The 26,904-nt window shown below is 38.8% G+C and overlaps 1 protein-coding gene across 1 annotated transcript; it reads right to left on the reverse strand.

Moving 5' to 3' along the window:
- On the reverse strand, window positions 1–23,429 carry LOC131153135 (C-terminal binding protein AN). The gene is made up of 7 exons (XM_058105213.1): window positions 22,599–23,429; window positions 21,076–21,244; window positions 20,846–20,976; window positions 19,963–20,763; window positions 19,800–19,847; window positions 1,162–1,275; window positions 1–374 (listed from the first exon to the last, which is right to left on the reverse strand). Exons 1-7 carry the CDS (start codon window positions 23,211–23,213, stop codon window positions 300–302), a joined length of 1,953 nt encoding a protein of 650 aa, XP_057961196.1. The 5' UTR covers window positions 23,214–23,429; the 3' UTR covers window positions 1–299.
- Between the last annotated feature and the right edge of the window lie 3,475 nt (window positions 23,430–26,904).

A 26,904-nucleotide genomic window follows, 5' to 3' on the forward strand; every position in this document is an offset into this window, starting at 1 on the left:
CAAAGGAAGACCCAGCTTCATAACTAAGAGTAAAATGTTCAATGGAACCTTGTGGAAAGATTACATGAAGAACAAGAAAGGCAGTTGACTTCAAAAAAGAATAACCATGTTAGATGAGACCTTGAGGTATCTCTTGTAAACAATAAAAATACATGAATTTTATCCAAACACCGCATAACCAACAACAAAACATGTGTACAACAAGGCAGGCGAGGAAACAATAATTGGATACTTTACAACTAACACCAAGCTCTACTGAGAAGGAATAGACGAGTCTTCTCAAATAACACATTCGCAACCTAATCAAGCCAGCGAGTAACCCCGTCATCTTCTCCTAGAACAGCAAGAATTTCAATGCGAATGTCCAAAACAGCCTGCATTTTTGCACCAGTGGGCGCAATTGGGAGAGAGAGAGAGAGAGAGAGAGAGAGAGAGAGAGAGAGATCACTCAAAATGCTTTTGATGAACAGTGGCCTACTGCAGCTTATGCATTGGGTAGCACAAATAAGCCAGCCCCATATCGGGCTCATAAGCTATAAAACCAGAATCACATGAAGGAGAAGCCAAAAAATGCAAAGATGGTTTGATAATCTCACTCTTTTTTGGCAAACTATTAACCCCCCATCTCATGATTCGTATGGCCCAATGCAATTTGTCCATTTAAACCTACTAAAACTCTGGAGATTTCCACATGGAAAGGCCCAGCGTGTCACATTCAACATATAGAAAAATGCAATTACAACTTCCTAGGATTTCCAAGCTTCCTAACAAAAAGAAGGGAAACTAATCAGGGATAGTGGGATACCATACACAAATGTAGAATGTAGGCCATCCCACAAACAAGCATGTCACACATATTGCCACAATGTCAGACTTCATGAAATATACAAACAAAACATACAGCCAATTGCCAAAGTTCAATTTAATCATACTACCATGCTTTCCCTCTAGGTGCATGAGTGTGCAGTGTGTTCACACAAATATTCATTCAAACCATGAAATATTTACACACATATGTGCATGGGGAATCCTTGGCTATTTAAAACCTGCTCATCAGTCTTGAAGAGAAACAGAAACATAATTATGGGGACTGGGGAGGTCTTAAAATAGTGGCCAAATTAGTTGAAAAATTTAAATCATACAAGGAATGAAAGAACTCACCAAGGGATTTCTACAGTTGACAAGCCTACAGTCCTCATGAGAACCTTCCAGTAGCCAACTCTCCCAGACATCAAAGCTGTGGCTAGCAAATACAAATTCCATTCTTCTATTTATCTGTGATGCCAAAATAGGGCTCAACTTTAGTCCTCAATATTAGAATTTTAGTAGTGTGACAGCATATAATGATGCAAAACTAGAGCTAGACTAAAGTTCTTTAACATTGGAAATTTAGTAGTGTGAGTGCATATGACCTAAGTTTCTGTGCAGCAGATATCACTCTCAACGGATCTAGCAGCAGTAGTTTGAATAAAGTCCATACTTACAATTTAATCATGCAAAATCACAAGACCAGAAATAATAGCATCTTCCAATTCTAGAATCTAGAAGGAGATTGATGAAGCACAGCTTCAGAAAACCTAAGCAAGAGTTGGATGCAGTTGTATTTGTGGTGATGCAAGGCTGTAGTATAGGTAGTGGTAAAGCGGCAGTTCTTGGGCTTGAATTTGGTTCAATTCCAGCAGGGGCAGCTCCAAGGATTTTCATGCAGAATACTGGAAGTTTCATAACAGAGGCTAGTTTTTTGAAGGTTTTGAGTGACGATTTGAAAGTCCAGCTAGAAATGTTCACACCCCAGTGAACCCCATATTGGTATGAATGTTCCAAAATGTGGTACATTTTCATTTTGGAATGTTAAATCTAAGAATCCAAGGTTTTAGTTTAATATTTTTCACATAACATAACTTTTTATTAGTTAAAAGTGGGGAGTAATCACATCATAATTCTATTTTTTTATTAACCTACTTCAGAACAAAAAATCTCTTTTAGATTTAGAAACACGTCAACATAACTCTCCAAAATATACAACTGCCACTACACTTTTCCCTTCTTTTTTTTTTTTTTACAGAAAAAGAAAATATAATAAGAGAATGTACAATCATAATGAGAATACTAAATCCTCGAAAAAAAAAAAGCAAAATAAAGCTCAGGAAAATAAAAATAAAAAATAAAAGAAAAAAAGAAGTAAAGATCCCTCCTTCAGCAGCTTTCATCAGCATGAGGCTAAGCACTGACCAAAAAAAATAGAAAAGGGGACAAGGGATTTCCTTGTCTCCAGCCTCTAGAGGAGCGAAAGAAATTAGAAGGGCAGCCGTTAATGAGCACTGAGAAGGTTTTGATGCATTGAGCAATCCAACTACACCAAAGCTCACCAAAGCCCATTTTCCCAAGGAGATAAAGAAGGAAGTTCCAATTGAAATGATCGAATGCTTTCTCCATATCCAGTTTGCACACTATTCCCCGTTTCCTCTCCTTTAGATAGGCATCCACCACTTCATTAGCATCAATTATCTGTCTTCTAGCCACAAAAGCATGTTGAAACTGACCAATGATTTTCGGTATTGCCTTTTTGAACCTTTTAGCAAGTACTTTGACAATGATTTTATAAATGCTTCCCATCAAACAAATGGGGTGAAAATCTTTGATGCTAGCAGCCCAAGGTTTCTTTGGAACAAGAGTTACAAAGGTGGTATTTATACAATTGACGAATTTTCTAATCTATGGAACTCCTCGAGCATGTTTAACAAGTCATGTTTGAGGAGGCCCCAATTAGCCTTAAAGAAAGCCAAGGAGAAACCATCCAGCCCGGGCGCTTTATCCCCATTGCAATTTTTAATAGCTTGGAGTACTTCTGCTTCTTCAAAAGGTCTCTCAAGTCACACTGCAGTGGAAGAACAGAGGGATCTGAAATTGATGCCATCCACTGTAGGTCTCCAGGCCTCAAAATTAGTGTAGAGGTCTTTATAAAAATCACAAATACCTTTTCTAAAATCCTCATCCCTAGTTAAGGTGACTTCCCCAATTTCAATGTTGGATAGGGTGTTACTTCTATGGTGAGCATTTACTGCCCAGTGAAAGAATTTTGCATTATAGTCCCCCTGTTTGAGCCATAGAACTTTGGATTTCTGAGATATTTCTTCAAGATTAATCACCTTATACAATGCCTTCTTAAGCATAGCTCTTTTAGCTCTCTGATCATCATTAATACCCTGGACTAATTCTTGCTCCTCAATCTCTTTAATCACTTGTGTAACGACCCGAATTTAAAAATGAAACTTAAATAATAAGGAAAGGGAAATGGAAACCGGAAACAAAAGGAAGTCGCAGACTTCGTCGACGACATTGCATTTCGGGAGGGGAAAAACAAAAAGGGGGAGTTTCAAGGCTCCGTCGACGAATCCCCTATATTCGTCGATGAAGGCTTAAGAGAATTCGTCAACGAACACAGGACTTCGTCAACGAGAAAATACCGAGAGAGGTTCAGAGGCAGCCTGAATTTCGTCGACGAACACAGGGCCTCGTCGACAAAGATCGGGCTCATCGACAAAATCCTGTTTCATATATAAACGAAATCCGGGAGAAATGCTTTTTTTTAGAAATCTCTCTCTGTCCTCTCTCTCTCTCTCTACAGTTCTCTCTCCCTTCTCTCTACGTTTCCGGCCCCACCAGTCGTCATATCGACGATCCAAAGTCACCACGACACTCCTGACAGAGTTCTCTCCAAATCTGCTGGAGCGGATCGTGGGAGAAAGCTAGTTGGAAATCATCCCAAAGTTGAGGTAAAACTTTTTAAGCCATATTTGGTCTTGCACTAGTTAGAAGAAATGTTGTGCGCATGAAAATATTGAAGTTTAATACTGGAAGTTTTCAGTTTCAGAGTATTGGTCAGGGAAGCCCTCAGGTGTTAAACTTGAATGCTTTTGGGTGAAAACTTTCTACTCAATATGCGAGTTTTTGGCAGTTGAGGAAAATATTGTATGCTTCAAAATACTGAACTTTAATTCTGAGATTTTTCATTTTCAGGGTGTTGAGTTAGGAACCCTGCGGGTGCGGGGCAGTTTTATTAGGGGCTTTCCAGGAATCGGGTAAGGGGATAAACGAAGCTAGTATTATTTTGGAAAATGTTTATATATATATATATATATATATATATAGTTATCATTTGATTTATGGAAAATATATAGGATTATAGATATATGTCTTATATTTGCAAAATACTGTGAAAATGATCGTATGTTGAATATGTGGAAAATCTACTGTGTGGCATGAGTAAAAATGTTGTGAAATGTTGTTTTCTAAGAATGTGGATGAGATGGATTTTTATGATGAAAAACCGGCGTATGGGCCGAGATGTTTTTATATATGTATATATGAATGTGATTTGTCGGCGTATGGGCCGTGCTATTTGATTTGCCGACGTACGGGCCGTGCCTTGTGACTGTGATTGCCGACGTACGGGCCGTGCTATGAGATGTGATTTGCCGGCGTACGGGCCGTGCTATGTAATTACTGTTTGCCAGCGTATGGGCTGTGCTATGTGTAGCTGGCGTACGGGCCGAACTATGATAAAATGTGAAATACCGGCGTACGGGCCGACGATTTTTTTATGATACGTGTATATATGTGAAATGATATGATTGATGTGAAAATAAATGAAAAGAGATAGTTATGTATCACAGTTTCAATATATGTATATGATATCAGAACCTGATTGGCTTGGTTTAGGCTAGCACTTGCACGGTACCGTTGCTATGTGTCCATGGTTCTCATGATCATGATATCTGTGTTAACGTCGCTGTACGCAGTGGTGTGAGATTGGATGGTCGATGTGGTTATGTTTGAGGAGTGTGCAGTTATCGCCCCTGGTGTACGGACCAGTCTGGGTAGACCCATCAGACCTACAAACTAGACTATCGACTTCGCAATGGTCGGCCAACCATTGTCAGGTTCCACCTTCGGGCCACACAACCCAATCATGTGGGGGTAATACATGACAACAACCAGCTAACCTATCAGGATGTTTTTATGTTATTATTATGATATGAGATGAGTTATGTTATGAAATGCAGTATGTTCTGCCATGATTTCGATATACGTATGTTTTCCCAGATTTGTTAAACAGTATTGGATATGATATGTATGTTATATGTAGAACACGGATTACTCATATTACCACACACAAGTATTAGTTTATTTCCCTTACTGAAAGGTGTCTCACCCCTAAACTTTATTAACTTTTCAGGAGTCCCGGATAGGAAAACGGGAAAAGCCCCACAGAAGTAGTGTTGTTTATCTGCCCTCTACGAAGGGTAAGTTGTTGTAGGGACAGTTAGGTTTTTGTAGGAATTGTCCCTAGATTCCATTTTTGGGATGTATATATATATATACTGAGAGTTAGTGTTTATAGTACTCTGGTATGTTTTGGGCACATTATAATGAGTTGTATATAATTTTATACTTCCTGCTGCATAAGCTTCTGCTTTATGTTTTGTTATATCCCTGGTACCCACGGGTCCAGGTGGATGGTGACTTGCTGAGCTAGATTGTGGGATATGCAGTAATGATCTTATAATGTTGATAATATAATGTTAAAAAAAAAATATGTGAAAAATGAGCTAGTCGTGACAACTTGGACATTCCCAAAGATGTTTTTGTTCCAAATCTTAAGCTTTTCTTTTATTCCTTTCAACTTTGAGACAAGCACAAAACTAGCCTCCCTCATGACCAGAATAGGAGGTCACCAAGTTTTCACTAACTCCCCAAGGCCATCATGTTTTAACCACATATTCTCAAAGCGAAAGGGGGCTGGCCCCCATTTAACTCCTTCTATGTCAAGGGAGATGGATTGAAGCCAAATTCAAAGATAAAGGAGTATGGGGCCCTATTATTGAAAAGTTTCAAAGGAGATTGACAGGATGGAAAAGAAATCACTCTTATCAAAAGCACTTCGACAAATCTTCCAATTTACTTCATGCCTCTGTTGCTAGGAGAGTTGGGGGGGGGTAAAGAATCCAAAGAATATTTCTTTGGGGAACTTAGTGAAGGAGTTTAAATACAACCTTGTTAGATGGCGAGTGGTCAAACAAACCACTTGTTCAAGAAGTCTGGGGTTGAAATCCCTTATCATAAAGCCCTCCTTAGGAAGTGGTTATGTAGGTTCATGAAGGAGAAAGACTCCCTTTGGTGGAACATTATTGTTTCTAAAGATGGGCTAGAGCACAATCATTGGACAACACACAATAAAAGAGGTCCCTATGGAGTGGGTGCATGGAAATTCATCAAGAAAGGATGGGATGATTTTTTTTCAATTTGTAACATTTCAAGTGGGGAATGGGACCAATGTTTATTTTTGGCATGATGTGTGGTGCGAGAACCGTAATCTTAGAGCCGCATTTCCTTCCATACATAGCTTGGCTCATGACAAAAATGCCCTTATTAGTCATCACCTCCAAATCATTGGTCAAGGAATTTTCTAGGACATTCCTTTTACAAGGAACATGGCAAATTGGGAATTTCACACTCTCCAAACTCTACAAATTTCTATACAATTTCCATAACCAAAACATCCCCAATGAGCCAAAATGGGCTTTGGACAAAAATGGCGTTCTCTCTGTTAGATCTCTTTATAAGAAGCTCTCACCTTTGGGAACAAATTGCAATAACTCCCCTCAGATTCACATGTGGAGGACAGCAGCAGCCCCTTCAAAGGTTGCTTTTTTGCTTGGGAGTCTGTAGATGGAAATATTTTAACCCTCAACAATTTGCAGAAAAGAGGGCTTACAGTCATGAATCGGTGTTTTCTCTGTATGGCTAATGCAGAATCATTTAACCACATTCTTCTCCACTTCCCATGGCCAAGGAACATGTGGAATTTGGCTCTTTCCTTGACTGGCAGCAATGGATTATGGCAAATTAAGTTGGAGGGGAGATTTGGGCTTGGAAAGGCATCAGATACACAAAGGAGAAGCAAAAGGCTTTATACCTGCAAAGCCCAATGGATTACTGCTATCTCCAGCTGGTTTAGTGGAAAAGCTGTTAATGATCATTTTGTAATCCTCATGTTTGCATCACTCTTCAGGGTGGTTGATGCTTTGTACCACAGGATGGCATCCCCTTGATGCCTTGATAATAAATTTTCGTTTTGCTAAAAAAACAAACAAAAAACACATGCTAACATCAGCCCAGGAAACCCTTCTTTAATCCCTTCCCATCATAGTTCATTGAACACTTCAAGTTAGCTAGTTCCCTTTCGCCCTTCTTCACCTTTGATTTTCCCCTTTTAAGCCTAACTTCATCTCCTCCTGGATCAGACAACTAAAGGCCCAATTCATCCACAAACACTGAGTTTCATTCTCTTTCCAAGAGATTTCTTGTATTGGAGTAGGTAGAATTCCATCCTTAACCTTATGATCAACTTTAGTAACCTCATCATCAAACATGTTAATTCTCTCTAAGCCTTCTAAAGGAGGAGGTGGCACATAGATAAATCCCCAAGGCGATTAATAGAAGAATTAGAGGAATATCGATCCCACATATGATCCAAAAGTGAACCTTTTTCGCATTCAAAATCACTACTCCGTACACTTTTTTAACCAATATATCTATGTATTCCCCTAATGTTCCACATTTTGAAGCACATTCTGCACAGTGATCCTATTCCTGTTCCAGGAACCAGAACATTCCACATTCTAGGTAACATTGGTCCAGCAGTATGGGAAGGGTCAAAGTAAGTGCATCAGATATTTTAAGGCTGAAACAAGGCACCAGCCGTCAACAGTGACCCTGAGAATACTGCTGTATTTTCTTGTGAAATGAAGAAGAAGATGATGATGGGAAAAAAGAAATAAAGCTTTTCAGAGCAAGGGCCAATCAAATTCACACAAATCCAAAATCTAATTGTCATCAAGTCAATTCGATCAATCCTCTTGCTAGCCTCAGAGTGAGTAATGGAGATAGAGTTTGATTCTGGGAGGGAACTAGGGTGGGTAAGACACTGTTGGAGCTGCTGGTGCCCCATTTGTTTAGACTATCTTCTGTTCTTGATTCACCAGTTTCTGCTTTCTATTCAGAAGGGCTCTTTTTCATGGGATTTCCATTTCTTTAAAAGTCTCAATGAAAGAGAGAGATTGATGAATTTACTTCTTTATTAGGCATGCGGGATTCTTGTTTTCTTACTTTGGGGGGTGCAAGGCTTTAGATTGGGGATTCTTTGGGGTCTTTCTCTTCAAATTCTTTTTATTATTCATCTTATACAATCTTCAAACCCAGCCCTTTCTGCTTGAACAAAGAAAGTTCCTTTTAAAATCTGTGCTTCCATGTGGACTCTTGTTCTGAACAGGATTAGCATGAATGACTTGCTAAAGATAAGAAGATCTCATAAAGCTCTTAGTACAAACTAATGATAATCTTTTCCTTCATTGCAGCAAGGTATTTGTGGAACACTTGGTTTGCTTGCTCTGGTGAGGGTTGGGTGGCTTCGCAGAATGTAGATGATTTTTTTATGGTCAGGTTTGGTGTTTTGGGAAGAGTAGAAGAGGGATGATCTTCTGGAATTGTGCAGTATTTGCTTTTTATTCTCCAAATTTTCTCTGGTAGAAAGTTCTTTTTTTGCTTCTGTTTGGGCACATTCATTTGGGATTTTGGTGGCCTGTTGCTGTCTGATCTTCTAAGGGATTGGAAAGCAGCACTGATGGAATTTGTTTTTTCTTTTAATGGAGGACGTCTGATCCTCCTTCTCTTGCAATTATTTTTTTATTAATGGATTTGTTTTGTCATATGACCAAGGATATTAGTTGCCAAGAATTAGAGTATACTTACACTTTTTGGGACTTCACCCACCAAAATCAAACTTAAAACATAGCTCGACCAGCTCTATGGGATCCATGACCCAGAAATTACAAACTGTATCCAGCAACTACAAAAGCCCTTGAACTCTCATAATACAGAAAACTTGAAAACCCAATATTAAGAATAAAGAATACAATGTGCACTTTCCTCTTGGCGGAAAATTCTTTTGCACACTGTAGCAGCTAAAGGTCTTATCTAGGCCTCTGAGGTATATATGCCCCATAACCAAGCTATGGCTGTTACACCAGAGAAGCTTCGAGATTAAAAAATTTATAGGCATAACCATGGTATAATAAATCATTCATATTGGCCATACTGCACAATACCATCTGCAAATGAGTCCAAAGTTGGGCAATATCTTAGTAACAAAAAATTTCACAGCAGATGTGATATATTGAATATGCTTAATATGATTTTTGTATTTCAATTATTGCATCTTACACACCACATAACTGTCATTGATGAATTTACAATATTTTAGTTCTAGATCTAGCATTATTACGTCTATAAATAGTTTTTATGGTTGAAATAGATATTGAGATTGATATTGAAATTTCCATCACTTGAAGCCTTGAAATTTTGGTAAAAATAAAAATAAAAATCTTGCATAGATGATTTCCTCATAGTTGAAAGACTAAGGATAAGGGTTGGGGTGAGGTGTTGTGATGCACCTGGTGAGAACATTAAATGGCAATTTATTGAATTTTTTTTTTTATCAGTAAAGAGAAAATTAAATTAGCAAGGCATCAAGGGGATGTCAGCTTGTGGTAAAAAAAACATCAACCACTCTGTAGAGTGTCGCAAACAGCGATGATTACATTATCATCATTAAAAATTTTCCCACTAAGCCTGCTGGGGGACGGCAGCAATCCACAAGTCTTTGCAAGTATGAAGCAGGATAGCCGAATCTTTGAAGGCTCTCTTATTTCTTTCTTTCCAAGCACATCAAAGGATGGCGAGAAGGATGAGGTTCAAAGCCTTTCACTTCTCCTTGGTGGCTCTGATGCCTTTTCAAGCTCAAATCTCCAATCTCTGTTCCAAATGAATTTTTTGTAACCCACTGCTGTCCAGCCAAGAATAGAACCAAATTCCACAAGTTCCTCGTCCAGGGGCAGCCGAGAAGAATGTGGTTGACTGATTCTGCATCAGCCATACAAAGAAAACACCTATATGTGATTGTAATCCCTCTTTTCTGCAGATAGGCAAGGGTTAAAATATTTCCAGGTACGAACTCCCAAACAAAAAAGGAAACCTTTGAAGGGGCTGCTGTCCTCCAAATGTGAATCCAAGGGGAGTTGCTGCAATTTGTTCCCAAAGATACGAGCTTCTTGTAGAAAGATTTAACAGAGAAAACACCATTGTTGTCCAAAGCCCATCTTGGTTTGTTGAGAATGTTTTGGTGACAGAATTCATAGAGAATTCTGAAAAAGTCAAAGAGCACATGAAGTTCCCAATCAGCCACATTCCTTGTGAAACGAATATTCCAGAAAATTCCCTAATCACTGATTTGGAGATGATAACTAATAAGGGCTTTTTTCACGAGCCAAGTTGTAGATGGAAGGGAAGACAACTGTAGGATTATCATTCTCACACCACACATCATGCCAGAAGAAAACATTGGCCCTGTTTCCCACTTGAAATGTCACAAATTGGAAAAAATCATCCCATCCTTTCCCGATGAATTTCCAAACTCTCACCCCATAGGATCCCTTTCTATTGTGTGCTGTCCAACCATTATACTCAAGCCCATATTTAGAAACATTAATATCCCACCAAAAGTGGTTTTATCCTTCATGAACCTCCATAACCACTTCTTGAGGAGGGCTTTAATGAAAGTGAGGAGAGATTTCAACCCCAAATCTCCCGAACAAATGGGTTGTTTAACCACTCCCCATCCAACAAGGTGACATTTAAACTCCTTCCCTAAGCTTCCCCAAAGAAATCTTCTATGAATTCCTTCCAATCTCCTAGTGACTGAGGCCAATAAGGGAAGGATGGATGTGAAATAAACTGGAAGATTTGTCAAAGTGCTCCTGATAAGGGTGAGTCTGCCTCCTTTCAATAGGAAATTTATTTTCCACCCGGCTGATCTCCTTTCAAACTTTGCAATAATTGGGTCCTAGACTCCCTTGTCTTTGAATTTGGCTCCGAGGGGGGCACCAAGGTAATTTTCGGGAAAGGATCCCATATTGCAACCCAAAAGATCAGCAAGGAAGGTCCCCTACCCCCTGGTTCTCTCCAATTGTAACAATCTCACTTTTACAAATACTTTCAGGCTTGAGACGGCCTCAGATCCTAACAAAATGCATCATAGGTTGAGTATATGAAGAGGGTCATCTTTGCAAAATATGATTGTATCAGCTGTGAAAAGGAGATGAGAAACTTTTGACAGATTTCCATATCTATCCACATTGAGACCCCTAAAGATCCCTCCTTCAGTAGCTTTCATCAACATGAGGCTAAGCACTTCCATAACCAAAATAAACAGAAAGGAGGACAACGGAACTCCTTGTTTCAAGCTTCTCGAGGAACAAAATAAATCAGAAGAGCAGCCATTTATAAGCACTAAGAAGCTTGGGATTTTGATGCATTGAGGATTAAGCAATCCAACTACACTAGAGCTCCCCAATGCGCATTTTCCTAAGGAGATAAAGAAGTAGCAATTGACATGATCAAATGCTTTCTCCTTATTCAGTTTCCACATTATTCCCCTTTTCCCTCCTTCAATTAGGCATCCACCACCTCATTAGCAATAAGGGCAGCATCCATAAGCATGTAGATATTGACCAATGAATTCCTGTATTGCTTTTTTGAACGTCTCAACTAGTACTTTGGCAATGATTTTAAATGCTTCCCACCAAGCTAATAGGGTGGAAATCCTTGATGTTAACAGCCCCAACTTTATTTGGAACAAGAGCGACAAGAGTGGTATTGATGCAACTGACGAACTTCCTAATCTATGAAACTATTCGAACACGTTTAACATGTCGTGCTTGAGGAGGCTCCAACTAGCCCAAAAGAGAGCCAAGGAGAAACCATCCAATCCAAGCGCTTTATCCCCGTTGCAACTTTTAATAGCTTAAAGAACTTCTGCTTCTCCAAAGGGTCGTTCAAGCCACCCCGCAGTGAAAGAACTGAGAGATCAAAATTGATGCCACCCACCGTAGGTCTCCAAGTCTAGGGTTCAGTACTTAAGTGTAAATGTCCTTATAAAAAACAGAAATACATTTCCTAAAATCCTCTTCCTTAGTTAAGGTGATTTCTGCAATTTCAGTGCAGGATAAGGAGTTACTTCTATGATGAGTGTCTGCCATCCAACGAAAGAATTTTGTATTACGATCCCCCTCCTTGAGCCATAACGCTCTGGATTTTTGCCTCCAAGATATTTCTTCAATATTAATAACCTCATTCAATTCCTTCTTAAGAACATCTCTTTTGGCTCCTTGTTCATCATCAAGACCCTAGATAATTTCCTGCTGATCAAGCTCTTTGATGCCATTAAGGATAACAATCTTCTTCGCTTGGACATTCCCAAAGATGTTTCTGTTCCATATCTTCAACTTTTCTTTTATTCCTTTCAACTTTGAGACAAGCACAAAACTAGCGTTCCCGATGACTAGAATAGATTACCACCAAGTTTCCACTATATCCCCAAAACCATCATGATTCAACCACATATTCTTGAAGCGAAAGGGGGTTGGTCCCCATTTAACTCCTTCGGTATCAAAGGTGACGGGCAAAAGATCTGAGATGAGCCTAGGAAGTTGACTTTGAATCCCACAAGGGAAATGAAGTTCCAACTCAATCGAAATTAGGAACCTATTAATCCTTGAAAAGGAAGGTGGCTCTCTGGAGTTGGACCAAATGAAGTTGCCACCAATGAGAGGGAGATCAAAGGGCATTCACGCTGATAAAGTCAAGGAATTCTCTCATGCTACTGGTCTTAAGGCTGCCCCCACTTCTTTCGTGTGGATACATAATCATATTGAAACAAACCTCCAATGATCCAAGGAGAAACCAATCTACTCCTAATCTCGAAGAGCTCATTGTGGATGAAAATAGGCAACAAATATGAAAAGAGAAGAGTTTGGGGAAAGAATATATATAGAGGACTTGAGGGATGAAGACTAGGGATTCATTGGATCAGGGGATGATGAAGATTGTGAAAATAACAATTGCAAGAGAGAGAACTCAGAATTGTAAGTGGGCATCATCATAATGAAGGGGGCAGTACTTGTAGCGTTGAAGCACAATATGAATAGCTGGTGGGTGGCACTTCTGTAATGGTATTGCCTAAAGTGGTTGCTGATGGTACCCCTAAAGCTAGGTTAAGGGCCATTGATTCTAAATTTCATAGTAAAATTTCCAAACAACCTACAGTTGATAAACAAGATTTTTTTATTTTTTGGATAAGAGAAAATTTTGCCAAGGACTGAAACAGCAACAACCATGAAGATTATGCCTTCTAATCCCTTTGAAGGTCGGAAAAATAAACCCTAATACATAAAAATTGATGGTCTCAAAAGGAAGCCAAGAACACCACTCTATCTCATAAAAAACAAAAAGAAGTTGTACAACCCTTGAATGTTCTTGCATTCCTCTCAATCCAGAGAATCCATAAGATAGCAAAGACTGCAGCACTCCATAAAACATAGTGCTTTCCACATGATTTGAAAGCTAAACGTCTTATGAGCACATCTCCCACATTCCAAGGTGCCACCCAAGCTTCACCAAAGAAAAGAGGAGAGAGCATTCCAAAGCTGGGTTGCACTTGATAATGGAGGAAAAGGTGAGCATCATTTCATTAGACTTGTGGCGCATCAAACACATGAGAGAGAGGCTTTTAGGGCCTTCTTGTTAATAACAGAACATGCACATTTATCTTGTTCAGCATCACAGTCCAGATGACTGAATCTTCAAAAGGAATCATAGCCTTCCAAATGCTATGGCTCCAGTGAAAAAAATTGGTAGAAGGGGTCAGGAACCCCCTATATCTCAAACTATTGCTGAAAGGCTAGCCCTTGTTCCAGCCCCTAGCACTGGCTTTGTGTGTCAATCCCAACTTTGAGGATTTGATTGATAGGATTTGATTGATAGACCATTTTTGATACTTTGAAGGACTTGGACTCAGACAGCACCCACTTCAAGAATCAGGTATCTATTTGGGTTCTTCGGAAGTTGAAATCGGTAAGCAAAACCATAGGCATGTCCTTTGAAGGGTTTGAGGACAGAGCCTTACAATAGTTTGAGGATACTAAAAGAAAGAAAAAAGAGGAGATGGGAAGTAATCACAAAAACCATGGGAAGTATCAAAAAGTTTTATAGCAATAGTGAATTAAAGCATTTGAAATGCAAAGCAAACCATGGAAAAGTAGGAGGATGCTCAGAAATGGCAGAGGTATGCAGTAGCTGGAGCCTTTGTATTAAACTATGTCAAGGAAAATCATTTCCTGGATGTGAGGGGGCTCAACAACAAATCCAAGAGGACTGTAATTAAATCCTTTCTTAAAGATTAGAGGGGCAATGTGGTGTGCTTGCAAGAAACTAAGGTGGAGACAATAGAGCAGCTATTGATCAATGACTTTTGGGGCCGAGACGCTTGTGATTGGATATCCCTTGGAGTAGTAGGCAGCTCAGGGGCTATTCATCTTGTGGAAGCCCAGTGTTGTGGGATTGTTGGACCACTCCAACTCCTTCTCAGTTTCCTGTTTGTTCAAAAGCATGAATGAAATTTTTTAGTGGATTTTCACAGGGTTTTATGACCCAGGTTAAGGACTCTTTAGGCTTCAGGTTTCTTTTTTGGAATGAACTCTTCGAGATTAGGAGTAGATGGGATGCTCCTTGGATCATGGAGGTGTTATGATTGTTTATCTGCACAAAAGAAATGGGGGCAGCCTTGATACCAGTAGCATGAGAGAATCCCTTGACTTTTTCAGCGTGAAGGCCCTTATTGATTCCACTCTCATTGGTGGTAATTTCACTTGCTCCAACTCTAGGGACTTTTCAAGGATCGACAGGTTCCTAATTTTGGTTTGAGTTGGAGCTTCACTTTCCTCACGTGATTCAAAGTTTGCTTCCAAGGCCCAACTCAGATAACTTCCCCATCACCCTTGACACGGGGAGTTAAAAGGGGACCAACACCCTTTCACTTCAAGAATATTTGATTAAAGCATGATGGTTTTGGGGAGTTACAAAAAAATTGGTGGTGCTCTATTCAAGTCATGGGGAAAGCTAGTTTTTTGCTTGTCTCAAAGTTTAAAGAAATAAAAGAAAAGCTAAAGATATGGGACATAAAAACCTTTGGGAACGTCCAAGTGAAGAAGATTGTAATGCTTAATGGCATCAAGGAACTTGATAAGCAAGAGATAATCCAGGGTCTTGATGATGAACAAAGAGCCAAAAGAGCTATGCTTAAGAAATAAGAAGGATTCGAGCGAGGTTGTTAATCTTGAAGAAATATCTTGGAGGCAAAAATCCAGAGCTTTATGGCCCAAGGAGGGGGACTGTAACACAAAATTGTTTCACCGGACAGCAAACGCCCCTCATAGAAGTAACACCTTGTCCAAAATTAAAATTGGGCAAATCACCTTAACTAGGGAAGAGGATTTTAGGAAAGGTATTTGTGATTTTTATAAAGACTTTTACACTGAACCTGAGTCTTGGAGACCTACTTTGGATGCCATCAATTTCAGATCTCTCAGTGCAATCACTACAGGGTGGTTCATGAGACCCTATGATGAAACAGAAGTCCTCCAAGCTATTAAAAATTGCAATGGGGATAAAGCACCTGGATTGGATGGTTTCTCCTCGGCATTCTTTCAGGATAACTAAAGCCTTCTCAATTACGACCTATTACACGTGCCTGAGGAGTTCCATAGATCCAGAAAATCCGTCAGTTACATCAATACCACCTTTGTCACCCTTGTCCCAAAGAAAGTTGATGCTATTAACATCAAGGATTTCCGCCCTATTAGCTTAGTGGGAAGCATTTATAAAATAATTGCTAAAGTCCTAGCCGAGTGGTTCAAAAAAGCAATATCAGAAGTCATTGGTCAGTATCAGCATGCTTTTATGGCTGGAAGACAGATTACGGATTCTGCCCTCATTGCTAATGAGGTTGTGGATGCCTTTCTGAAGGAGGGAAAACAGGGAAATAGTGCAAACTAGATATGGAGGAAGTATTTGATTATGTCAACTGCAACTTCCTTCTTTATCTCCTTAGGAAAATGGGTTTTTGGGAGCTCTGGTGTTGTTGGATTGCTCAATGCATCAAAACCACAAGCTTCTCAATGCTCATAAATGGCTGCCCTTATGATTTCTTTTGCTCCTCGAGAGGCTTGAGACAAGGAGATCCCTTGTCCCCTTTTCTATTTATTTTGGTTATGGAGGTGCTTAGCCTTATGTTGATGAAAGCTACTAGAGGAGGGATCTTTAGAGGTCTCAAGGTGGGCAAAAATGGAAAGCTTACAGAAGTTTCTCATCTCCTTTTTGCAGATGATACAATCATATTTTGTGAAGATACCCACTTCATATCTTCAACCTTCAATGCAATTTGTTAGGGTCTGATGCCGTCTCAAGCTTGAAAGCGAACGTTGGTAAAAGTGAGCTTATTTCCAATTGGAGAGAACATGGTGGTTGTGGGGGTGGGGGAGGGGGGGGGGGGGGGGAGGGGGGCTTCCTTGATGGTCTTCTACGTTGCAAGATGGGATCCTTTCCCATTAATTACCTTGGTCTCCCCCTTGGAGCCAAATTCAAGGACAAGGGAATCTAGGACCATACTTTGATGTCTACCAAGCATAGCAGCCAATCCAACATTTTTACAGCACACAATGTGGTTCAGCTAAAAGAGTTATTGTCGAAGAAGTGGATAGGAATGTGGAGATGCTTAGTGAGACCTTAAAATTAGAGCTGCAACCAGTAGTATCAGCAACAAGATTTGAGGGCATAAAGGGCATTCCAAAATTGACATATAAACCAAAAGAATCCAGAAAGGAACTTATGGAGGTGGAAATTGCAAAAAAAAAAATTAAGCCATCCATGAGGGTTGAGTCCATTAAGCTCAAGGTTGGATGCACTAGTCAGATAGCACATGTGGAATTTATCACTCCCAATAAGTGCGTCTTCATGACTTTGTCCCTTGATTCATGCATATTTTTTAAACTTGTGGATTATATCGCTCATTTCCAATCTTGAGTTATTCATCAATGACAAGTTTGTCATCCTTCAAATGTTTCGAACTAGAGTTTGAGTCTTTCCAACCAGGGGTGAATGATGGAGAATGTCAAGATGTCACGTATGAGCAAAATTAAGGCATTTGGAGATCTTTGCATTTACCATACGTGTAGCGATAATTTAGGATAATTGAATTTGGTTATGTAAGTTTCAGCATTTAGTGCTTTGAAATTATGTTTCATTAATTAAGAATTTGCTATTATTCCCCAAATCGTGTTTCCTTATTTAGGGATTTGTTATTATTTCATAAATTATTTTTCTTTATTTAGTATTAGGAGAAAGCCTGTATAAAGGCTTGATGTGTTACCACAATAGGAGATTGAAATATTGAGCACTAAGCCCTAAATGAATTTTTTCTTCATTTTGACTCTTTCAATTTCTTGTTCATTTTCCTATTGTTTTCTCTTATTTTCCTGCATTCTTTCTTGCGCTAATCGATCCTGCCACCTAGCATGTTGATGCTTTTGGAGGAGATTATGGATTAGCCAACTCTTCCTCAAGACTTAGATCTTTGCGTGCCTTCATCTCCACCTCCAAGGTGCATGTTTCATAACAATTTCAAGACTGATCTAGCCATAGAGGTAGTGGAGCAAGTGGAAGTGTTCAACAAAGTAGACCGAAACATGAAACTTCTGATGCACCATAAGATGTTAGGCAATGTTTTAGACCTCAGTATTGGAGTGAGACCCCCATCTAACACTAAAGGAGCCATAACCATGGTTTTAAATAAAGGCCGCAACCGTTACGTAACGCCGTTACGTAAAGGTTTTTTGGGTTACCGATACCGTTACACACTGTGAAATCGGTGGGAAGAAAAATCACGGCCGTAGCGGCCGTTACGGACCACGACCGTTACGTAAAGGCCGCTACAGCCATTACGTAACCGCTACAGGACTGTTACACCAAAAAAATATTTTATTTTTTACTTTTTCTTCTCACTTTTTCTCTCTTTCATATATCATTCTCAATATACCAAGTCGCAAGAGGGGGAAAAGATTATAATGAGGATGACAATGATGCAAAATTAACTATTTCTTTAAATACTCCCAATAGATGCATTAATTAACAATTTCAAAATACTAACTTGTTAGGAAATTTTTTTTTTTTAATAATATTAGTAATGTGATATTTATGTTCTTTATTTTTCAACTTCAACCTTCTTTCTTTTCTAGCTATTTTATATTTATTTATTCGAATGTCTTATGTGTCTGATAGATTAATGGAGTGTATAATGTATTTTATTTTATTAATTCATTTAGCACTCATAAGAATTTATCACAGATAAGAACAATGAGAAGTATAAATACGCGCACACACGTAATTTTCTATCAATGATGGTTTAAAACAAATGTAAATTTGTTGCCCTTACCAAATAACTTAGTTACTCGAACTAAAGGATCCAAAAATACACTAAAACCCTTTCTAAGAATGGCTAAAAGTTTAAAACATGCAAGTACGCTAATAAGCACAAGGTTGTGCGTGCTTCAAAAAAATTCACGACCGTTACACCCGCTTCCCGTTATGTAACATCCGCTACTCCTGCTTCCCGTTACACCCGTTACCGTTACGTTACGCTACCCGCTACCGCGATTTAAAAGCATGGCCATAACCCTCATTGACATATCCACACCCTCCAAATCCATAGAATTATGCTCCACATTATCTGCCTTATTATCCAAGCTATCCAGCCTATCCGTTCAGCATATGCTTACCCTTACGCCAATCGGCCCTAACCTTAATACCCTATCGCTGCCAGCTCTCCATATTCTTGTTACCCAGCACTACCATATTCATTTAAAACATTATTATTTAAGGTTCAGGGGTCAAAACATGCGGAACTCTGTTTTCTATATGTTTGCTAATGAGAAAACAAATTCAAGGGCACAATAACTGCTACCCATTAATTAATGCCCACAATGGCCGCTAATGTTACTGTTAAGCAAGATGTTCAAGATTTTCTAAAACATATATCGACAGTATTAAGCAAGATTTTTCACCAGAATGACTATATACTCCATGAAATGTTGCTTAGAAAATCTCTTTTAACACAACCTGCTGATGCAGAACACCAAGTTTATCATGCATGCAGCTTGCTCATTGGAGTAATTTTTCAGATATTCCAGCTGGCAGAAAATTTACTAGATAAAAATCCAAGAAGCCTTTAAAGTTTATTTCCCAATAGCAGAAAAGATCAAACATTTATTTTTTCTATTGGATCTTAAAGATGATTCAAAATGATCAAGTTCATTCATCCACAAATACTTTTTCAGAAGACCTTGATCACGAATAATGCTTTGCTAAGTAGATAAGGAAAGCCTTTTCTTGAATTAGAAGATATGTTCAAACTACACACAAAGTTTTATTATCATTCGGGGAAAAAAAAATTTCATGTTGGCCTCTCAAATAGAGTGACAAAAGTAAAGTGTTTTTCTATCATGACACGGCTAGGAAGCTCTTAAGCTTTTAGATATCATGCTAAAAATCCTAAAGGCTGTATTCAAATCAACATTTGTCCTCATTGTTGAAAAAAAGAATAATAATAAAATACAATTTCTATTCTCCTATTGCACAAATAACCTTAATGAACTATTATAGTGGATTTATAGATCCTGATAATGATTAGGCAAAACTCTTAAGACTCAACCATAAAAATTTCTTATCAAATTAAACTTAAGCAAGAGAGTTCTAAAAAATCCAAAAACTGGCAAGAATTTAGAATTTACCTGCAATAATTTTCCACCAGCAACAAAAGATCGTAAGCCAATTGTGTCCTGAAGAATAAGCATATGCAACAGTTAAAAACAGAAATATTATGACATTAACTTCTATTGTACCTGTAAATTGAAATACATGCAGCATCATGTGCCAAACAGATAGGGGACAAACCTTATTTCTGAAAACAACAAGGAATTGAGCTGCAGGATCTCTTTTTGTTACATTTGACAACGTATCAAGAAACCAGCCACCCCCTTTAACTCTCTGCCTGGACACATGAAGCATGGGACTATCTCTGGCATGCAAGGCTATAACATATCCATCTTTAAGCAGTTCACCATAATTCCTACTGATCCTCGTGTTTGATTTTAAAACCTGTTCAGGAGTTGATTCTTCTATCAATTCTATTTGTGTTTTCCGACTTCTCAAGTCTTCAGGAGAAGCAAAACGAGAGCTCGAACTTAACACTTGGTCTGTGCCGCTCATAGCAGTATCATCTTCTCGATGAGACATACTTTCTTTTTCTAATGCAGTAGGGTCATCTGACTTCTGTCGGGATTTTTGGCGAGCATGCCTTTTTTTAGCCTTCTTACTGGATCTACTGCGCTTTCCTTCTGATCGAGTAGCAGTACTTTGAGATAAACCTGAACCCTGATGCTGGCTAGGAGACTCCTTTGACTGATCTGTACCCTTTCTAAGAGAGCTTTCTGGAGTAACATGAACATCATCAGTCAACTGCTCCCCAACAGAACCCTGCAAAGAACTTACATTGTCTTGTTTATCAAAATGTTCATTTTCATAGCCTATTTCGCTTTCCTCATCATCCTCATCAGAAATTGCATTCTTTGGAATAACGCCATCAAGAAAAAATGTCTGCAATATAGAAATGGCTTTCTCCCTTATCTCCATCCACACTTCCTCACTATAATCTGCACTGCGTGGAAGTATCAATACATTGGGCATCTCCTTTACCTGAAGCAAAATCAGGAAAATTTAGATACACAAGAACATATTTTATATTCATACCATAAGATATTAAGATTCAATATAATACCCATGCTTCCATCCACTGGGGTCCTTCAGCACCATCCAGGGCACATCCAGCAATTGTACCATCAATCAAAAGGTGCTTTAGAGCACAATCATCCAGTAGCTGACTGCTACCAGTATTCACAAGAAATGCCCCTGTGCAAATAAAGGTAATTTTCCTTTTAAAGGAAATAGGAGGAATCACTAGAACATTTTGGAACTAGAACCTCAAATTAAGTACGCAAATAAGATTACCAGGTTTTATATGCTGCAAACATTCTGCATTAATTATCTGAACCGTGTCATTTGTTAAAGCACAATGGAGTGAAATAAGGTCACTTGCAGCCAGTAAATCATTGAGAGTATCCATCCTCCTGGCAGCAGGCGGAAATGCTAAAGAAGACCTGCCTAATTTCCCTTTTCCCTGTGGATATGTAGTTAGGGAAGAAAAAAAAATTAATCTAGAACTTGTGCAATTTAAAAAACAAAGATTTATAATACAAAATACACAACATCTACAGAACACAAATATGCAAGGATAGATTTAAATATGCACATCTAGTACAACAGTAATGATAAAATTCATATTTAAGTCCACAAAATTCAGTAGGCAAAGCAAAATATTTGAATTTAAAAATGCTTTATACAACGATAAAATCATAGAAATGTCAACTTGGTTGCACAGTTTAAGCAAGATCTGAATTAAAAAATAGATGTCTATTTAAGATACAAAGTTCCATGTACTCAACTCCATGATACATTAAATGAGAGCAGAAAATTACACTCCATTCATTATGTATTCAAGTCCAGGAAGAATACATCAATAGACACTAATAGTCTTAAGAACTGATAGTATGAGGAGAATAACATAATATCTCTGATAGTTTAAATCCTTGATTCAGATTCTTCTGGGAAGCAATATATGCTTTGACCCAAGAGAAGAAATTCTCTGAACACATATAATGAAACTCAAATTGTCAGCCTGACTCAGCCATTAGACCGTATGATCACACAACTATGATTGTCCCTCCACACAACTTTCAAGCACATGGTTAAGTGTCATGCACGAATTTGAATATCTCCAACAATAAACTAAGTCTCAAGTCCTATTAGGTGGGGTTAGCTACATAAATCTTTTTCCACCAATTCACACAATTATGGTAATTTCCTCTGACAATTTAAGGGCTATTAAATCCTAATTCACTACCTCATTCCAAATTACTTTACGTTTATCCCAACCCCTTCTACTGTCATTAATAATAACTAGCCCAGCTGTATTAATAGGGTAAGCAAACTAATTTTAGCAAGACTCAAATGGAGCAAATCAATTTCCAAACGAAATCAGAATCCATCTCTGGAAAATTAAAACGTGACTGCCTAGTGACCATAATTTTCTTCAACTACAAGTCCATCCGCAGCTACTCTAATGCAGGTCACGAAACAGTTTGTACCAAATGCACCAATGTGGCGTCAACAATCAAGCAAGTTATAAGCTTTAACATAAACAGCATACAGTGACTCCAAGAATAAGCGAAAATCATCACCGCATCAAATATCACATTCTAGGAGCCAAATTTTTTAGGTAGTCGTAGTGGTAAATCACTACAACCTGTGCATTTATTAGCTCATAGACAATCAAAAAGAACATCACATTTCCCTTAACCTATTCCCATTTTCTTCTTCTTTTTTTCCCTTCCATCTCAGAACTGGTATAAATCCCCAATTAATTTGCTAGAATCATACCAACACTAATCTAGTAAATTCCATGAAGTTCATACCTCTTGGACATCGAAATAAAGCACACTCATCTTGAACGCCAAGCTTCGATTAGCCAGAGACTTTGCGGAAGCAGATCTGCCCACAATGCCCAAGACAAGGCCCCTGCAACGACGCATGCCGCGGCAGAGAGGCTGAACGGAGCCGAGCCAGCCGGAGGCGGAGAGGGCGTGGCGGGAAAGGAGGTGGGTGCGACGGAGGAGGCCGAGGAAGAGGGCCATGACGGTGTCGGCGATTTCCTCGGCGCGGGAGGCGTCGACGTGGACGAGGCGGAGGCCAAGGTTGGCGGCAAGGGCGGAGTCGACGGCGCGGTCGCCGGAGCCAAGGCAGAGGACGAGCTGCCAGGGGCGGAGGCGGCGCTGGGTAGCGCGTGGAAGGTACGCGAGGGAATGAAGGAGGACCGCGGCGGCGGCCTCGATCCGGCCATCGGCGAGGCGGCTGAGCGAGACGTGCTCGACGGCGGCCACGCCGGCTAGGGAGTCCTGTTCGATAGTACAATCCTCGATGCAGTTGAGGGAAACGACGAGGGGGAGAGGTGCAGGGTCGTTACGGTGGGGCAGTGTAGCAGAGGATCTGGCATTGGCCACGGAGTCTCCCCTCATCGTCGTCGCCATCATCGTCACACTCTCCTCCGTCGTTGCAGTGAAATCATCTCTGGTGGTTTCTGCTACTACGTCGTTTTTGATTCTTCGGATGCTGGAGGAGTGCAGAGAGAGAGAGGAGTGGAAGTGTCGCTACCTCCGACCGGTGTCCCACGCACTCCGAGGTCCGAGCCAACCCATCACACTTTTTCTTTTTTTCTCTCAAAGAAATGCCCTCCTTCGCCCACAAATTCCGACTATGTCCCACAACTTTATATATATTTTTTTTTTCATCATTAATCATTTAGGAAAAAAAATCCAAAATTCACTCATCCCTTTTTAAAGTAAAATAAGGAAAAACTTATTCATCATTATTTGGAATTGAAATACCTCATTCACTATATAAATTTTGCATAAAATATTTCTTTCACTAAAATAGTTTTATGTTAATAAGTTACAAATAAAATAACTTGACATTGTAAAAGATGTAGAAAAATAAATAGAAATAATAAAAAAAATTTACATGATTCGGTTACGCCTACTCCATAGGCGGATGAGACAAAAAATTTCATTATCTCAAGAGAAATTGCAAAATAATTTGGAACGACCTTATACAAAATATTTCTCTTTCTTTTTATCTTTCCTTTTCTCTCATCCTTTCTTTTCGTATGTATACTCCAAGCCTTATGTGTGCATGTAAAAATGAGAGCGGGAGAGGAACCTTTTATAAGACAATAAAGATAGTACATTATTTGTGGTAGTGGAAGATAAAGGGGTGACTGTTATTTATATTTTTCATAATACTCCCCCTTAGATGTCACCCGTATATTAACTTATTCTACTAAGATATTTAAAATATCTTATTCCGATGAAATAAATTAATTTCTTGAATGTTGGAGTAAGCAAAGTTTTGGTGAACAAATTTGCTAAATTAACACTTTATTAGATCTGCTGAACATTTATATCAACATTCTTCTAGAGTTCATGTGTAAAAAAGAATTTTGGAGAGATATGTTTTATTATATCACCCTTTATGTATCATCCTCTTAGTTAAACTATACATGCAGCGTTGTCTTCATATAAAACTGTTAGAATACCTTTGATTGCTTGAAGACCACAATTTGCTTAGATATGAGAAATCATTTATCTAAGCCACATACATTCTCTATTAGTTTCATGGATAGTTAGTATTTCAGAATGATTAGAGGATGTTGTTGTAACCGTCTGCTTTATTGATTTCCAAGATATAATAGTTTTATCCGTAAAGAATTACATATCTAGTTGGAGATTTATCATTGTGAGTATCAGATAGATATCTAACATCTGCATATCTTACTAGTTGAGATTTGGAATCAAATGAATAGAATTGACTCAAATCAGATGTGCCTCTCAAATAGTGTAAAATGTGTTTAATTCCATTCCAGTGTCGCCAACTAGGAGCAGAGTTATATCTTACAAATTTACAGCAAATGTAATGTCGGGTCTTGTACAGTAGGTTAGATACATCAAATAGTCGATAGCACTTAAATATGGTACTTCAGGACCAACTAATTCCTCCCCCTCATTTTAAGGTCGAAATGGATCCTTCTTAACATCAAGTGATCACATCATCATTGGAGATCCCAAATAATGAACTTTATCCATATATAATTGTCTTAATATCTTTTCAGTATATTTGGATTAATGAACAAGAATTATGTCATTTACATGTTCAATCTATAGGCCAAGACAATATTTTGTCTTTCCTAAATCTTTCATCTCAAATTCCGCCATTAAATAATTAGCAACTTTAGTGAGCTCTTTAAGAGTCCCAATTAAATTCAAATCATCAACATAAATAGCAATAATAGTAAATACAGATTCTGATCTTTTAATAAAAATGCATGGACAAATTTGATCATTTATGAATCTTTATTTCACAAGGTACTCACTTAATTAATTGTACCACATGCGTCCTGATTGCTTTAATCCATATAAAGAACGTTGGAGTATAATTGAATATAAATTTATGGGTTTTGCATCAAGCAATTTAAATCCTTCAATGATTTTCATATAAAATTCACTATCTAATGATTCATATAGGTATGTTGTTACTATATCCATAAGACGCATGCTCAATCGTTTAGTGACTGCTAGCCCAATTAAGAATCTAAAAGTGATTCCATCTATTACAAGAGAATATGTCTCCTCAAATCTATTTTGAGTTTCTATGAGAAACCTTATGCCACAAGCTTTGCTTCATATCGAGTAATTTCATTATTTTCATTTTGCTTGTGCACAAATACTCATTTGTATTCAACAGGGTAGACATCTTTTGGTGTCTGGACTGTAGGTCCAAAAACTTCTCTTTTTAATAGAGAGTTAAATTCTGATGTGATAGCCTCTTTCCATTTTGGCCAAACACTTCTATATCGACATTCATTAATAGATTTAGATTCAGGATCCTCATTACTTCGGGTAATGTTAATAGTTACTGCATATGCAAATATGTTGTTGACAACAACTTTATTTTTATCCCACATTTCTCATGTGTAATGAATTGAGATCTCATTATTATTTCCTGGTACCTAACCCTTTACAAAGGTTGTCTCTTCAGGAGATTCCTCTTCAAGAGGTTCCATAATATTGATTTTATTTTCATAATAAATGGGTTTGTGAATGTCGAATGAATTATCCACCTTTGTAACCTCTTTTAGAGTATTTACAAATTTCAATTTTCTCATTTTAGGAATTTTATCTTTTGCACCAACAGGCCTTCCACGCTTAACTTGCATTTTAGGTTTATTAGCTTACTAAACAGCAACTCTATTGCAAACTCCACCTCATGATCCGGAGATAAATCGGGTAAATCTTATAGAAACACATCCGGGAATCCACTAACAACTTGAATATCCCTGAGCCTCAACACATCCCATGGTGATTCCTTCACACAAGCTAGGTACCCCTGACATCCTTTCAAGAGTAGCCTCCTTGCCTGTAATGTCGATAGAACCTGTGGCATTGAACGCACACACGATCCCACAAACTCGTACTCCTGCTCCCCGAGAGATCTGAATACTACCACTCTCCTACGACAGTCGATCACGGCATAACTGGAGAATAACCAATCCATCTCTAGTATGACATCGAACCCTGACATATCATAGACCATCAGATTCGCCGGTAGCAACTTTCCCTGAATTATCACTGGGCAGTCTTCTAACATCCTTGTACAAAATGATATACTCCTAGATGGTGTAACTGCAGACAATTCTTCATTCATGACTTGTGTCTCAACTCCATATAGTTTCACAAAATTAACAGATACAAAGGAATGGGTCGCACCCGAATCAAATTAAACCACAACCCTATTTAAAAGTAACATCAAAGCACTTGTCACCACATTCCCCGAATGCTCAGCATCTGCTGGAGTAAGTGAGTATACCCTAGCTGGAGCTGTGTTCACTTGGTAGGTTCCTTGGGCTACCTGATTACTCCCCCGATTATGACTCGAAGCGAGCGTACCCCTTTTGGTGCATGACAATCCTGAGTCATGTGACCTGACTGACCACAGTTGTAGCAATTACCCCCAAATGGTTGGCACTCACCATTATGCCATATGTGGCACCTAGTACAACGATCACTCACCTGACTCACCCGAGAACTCTGGCGCTCGATACTCTGGCAGTAACCTGAGCGCTTGCTCTTCTTCTTCTATGATCCTTGGCGAGATCCTGACTGAGACCCA

This window comes from Malania oleifera, chromosome 4 (assembly GCF_029873635.1).
Source record: "Malania oleifera isolate guangnan ecotype guangnan chromosome 4, ASM2987363v1, whole genome shotgun sequence".
Lineage (NCBI taxonomy): Eukaryota > Viridiplantae > Streptophyta > Magnoliopsida > Santalales > Ximeniaceae > Malania > Malania oleifera.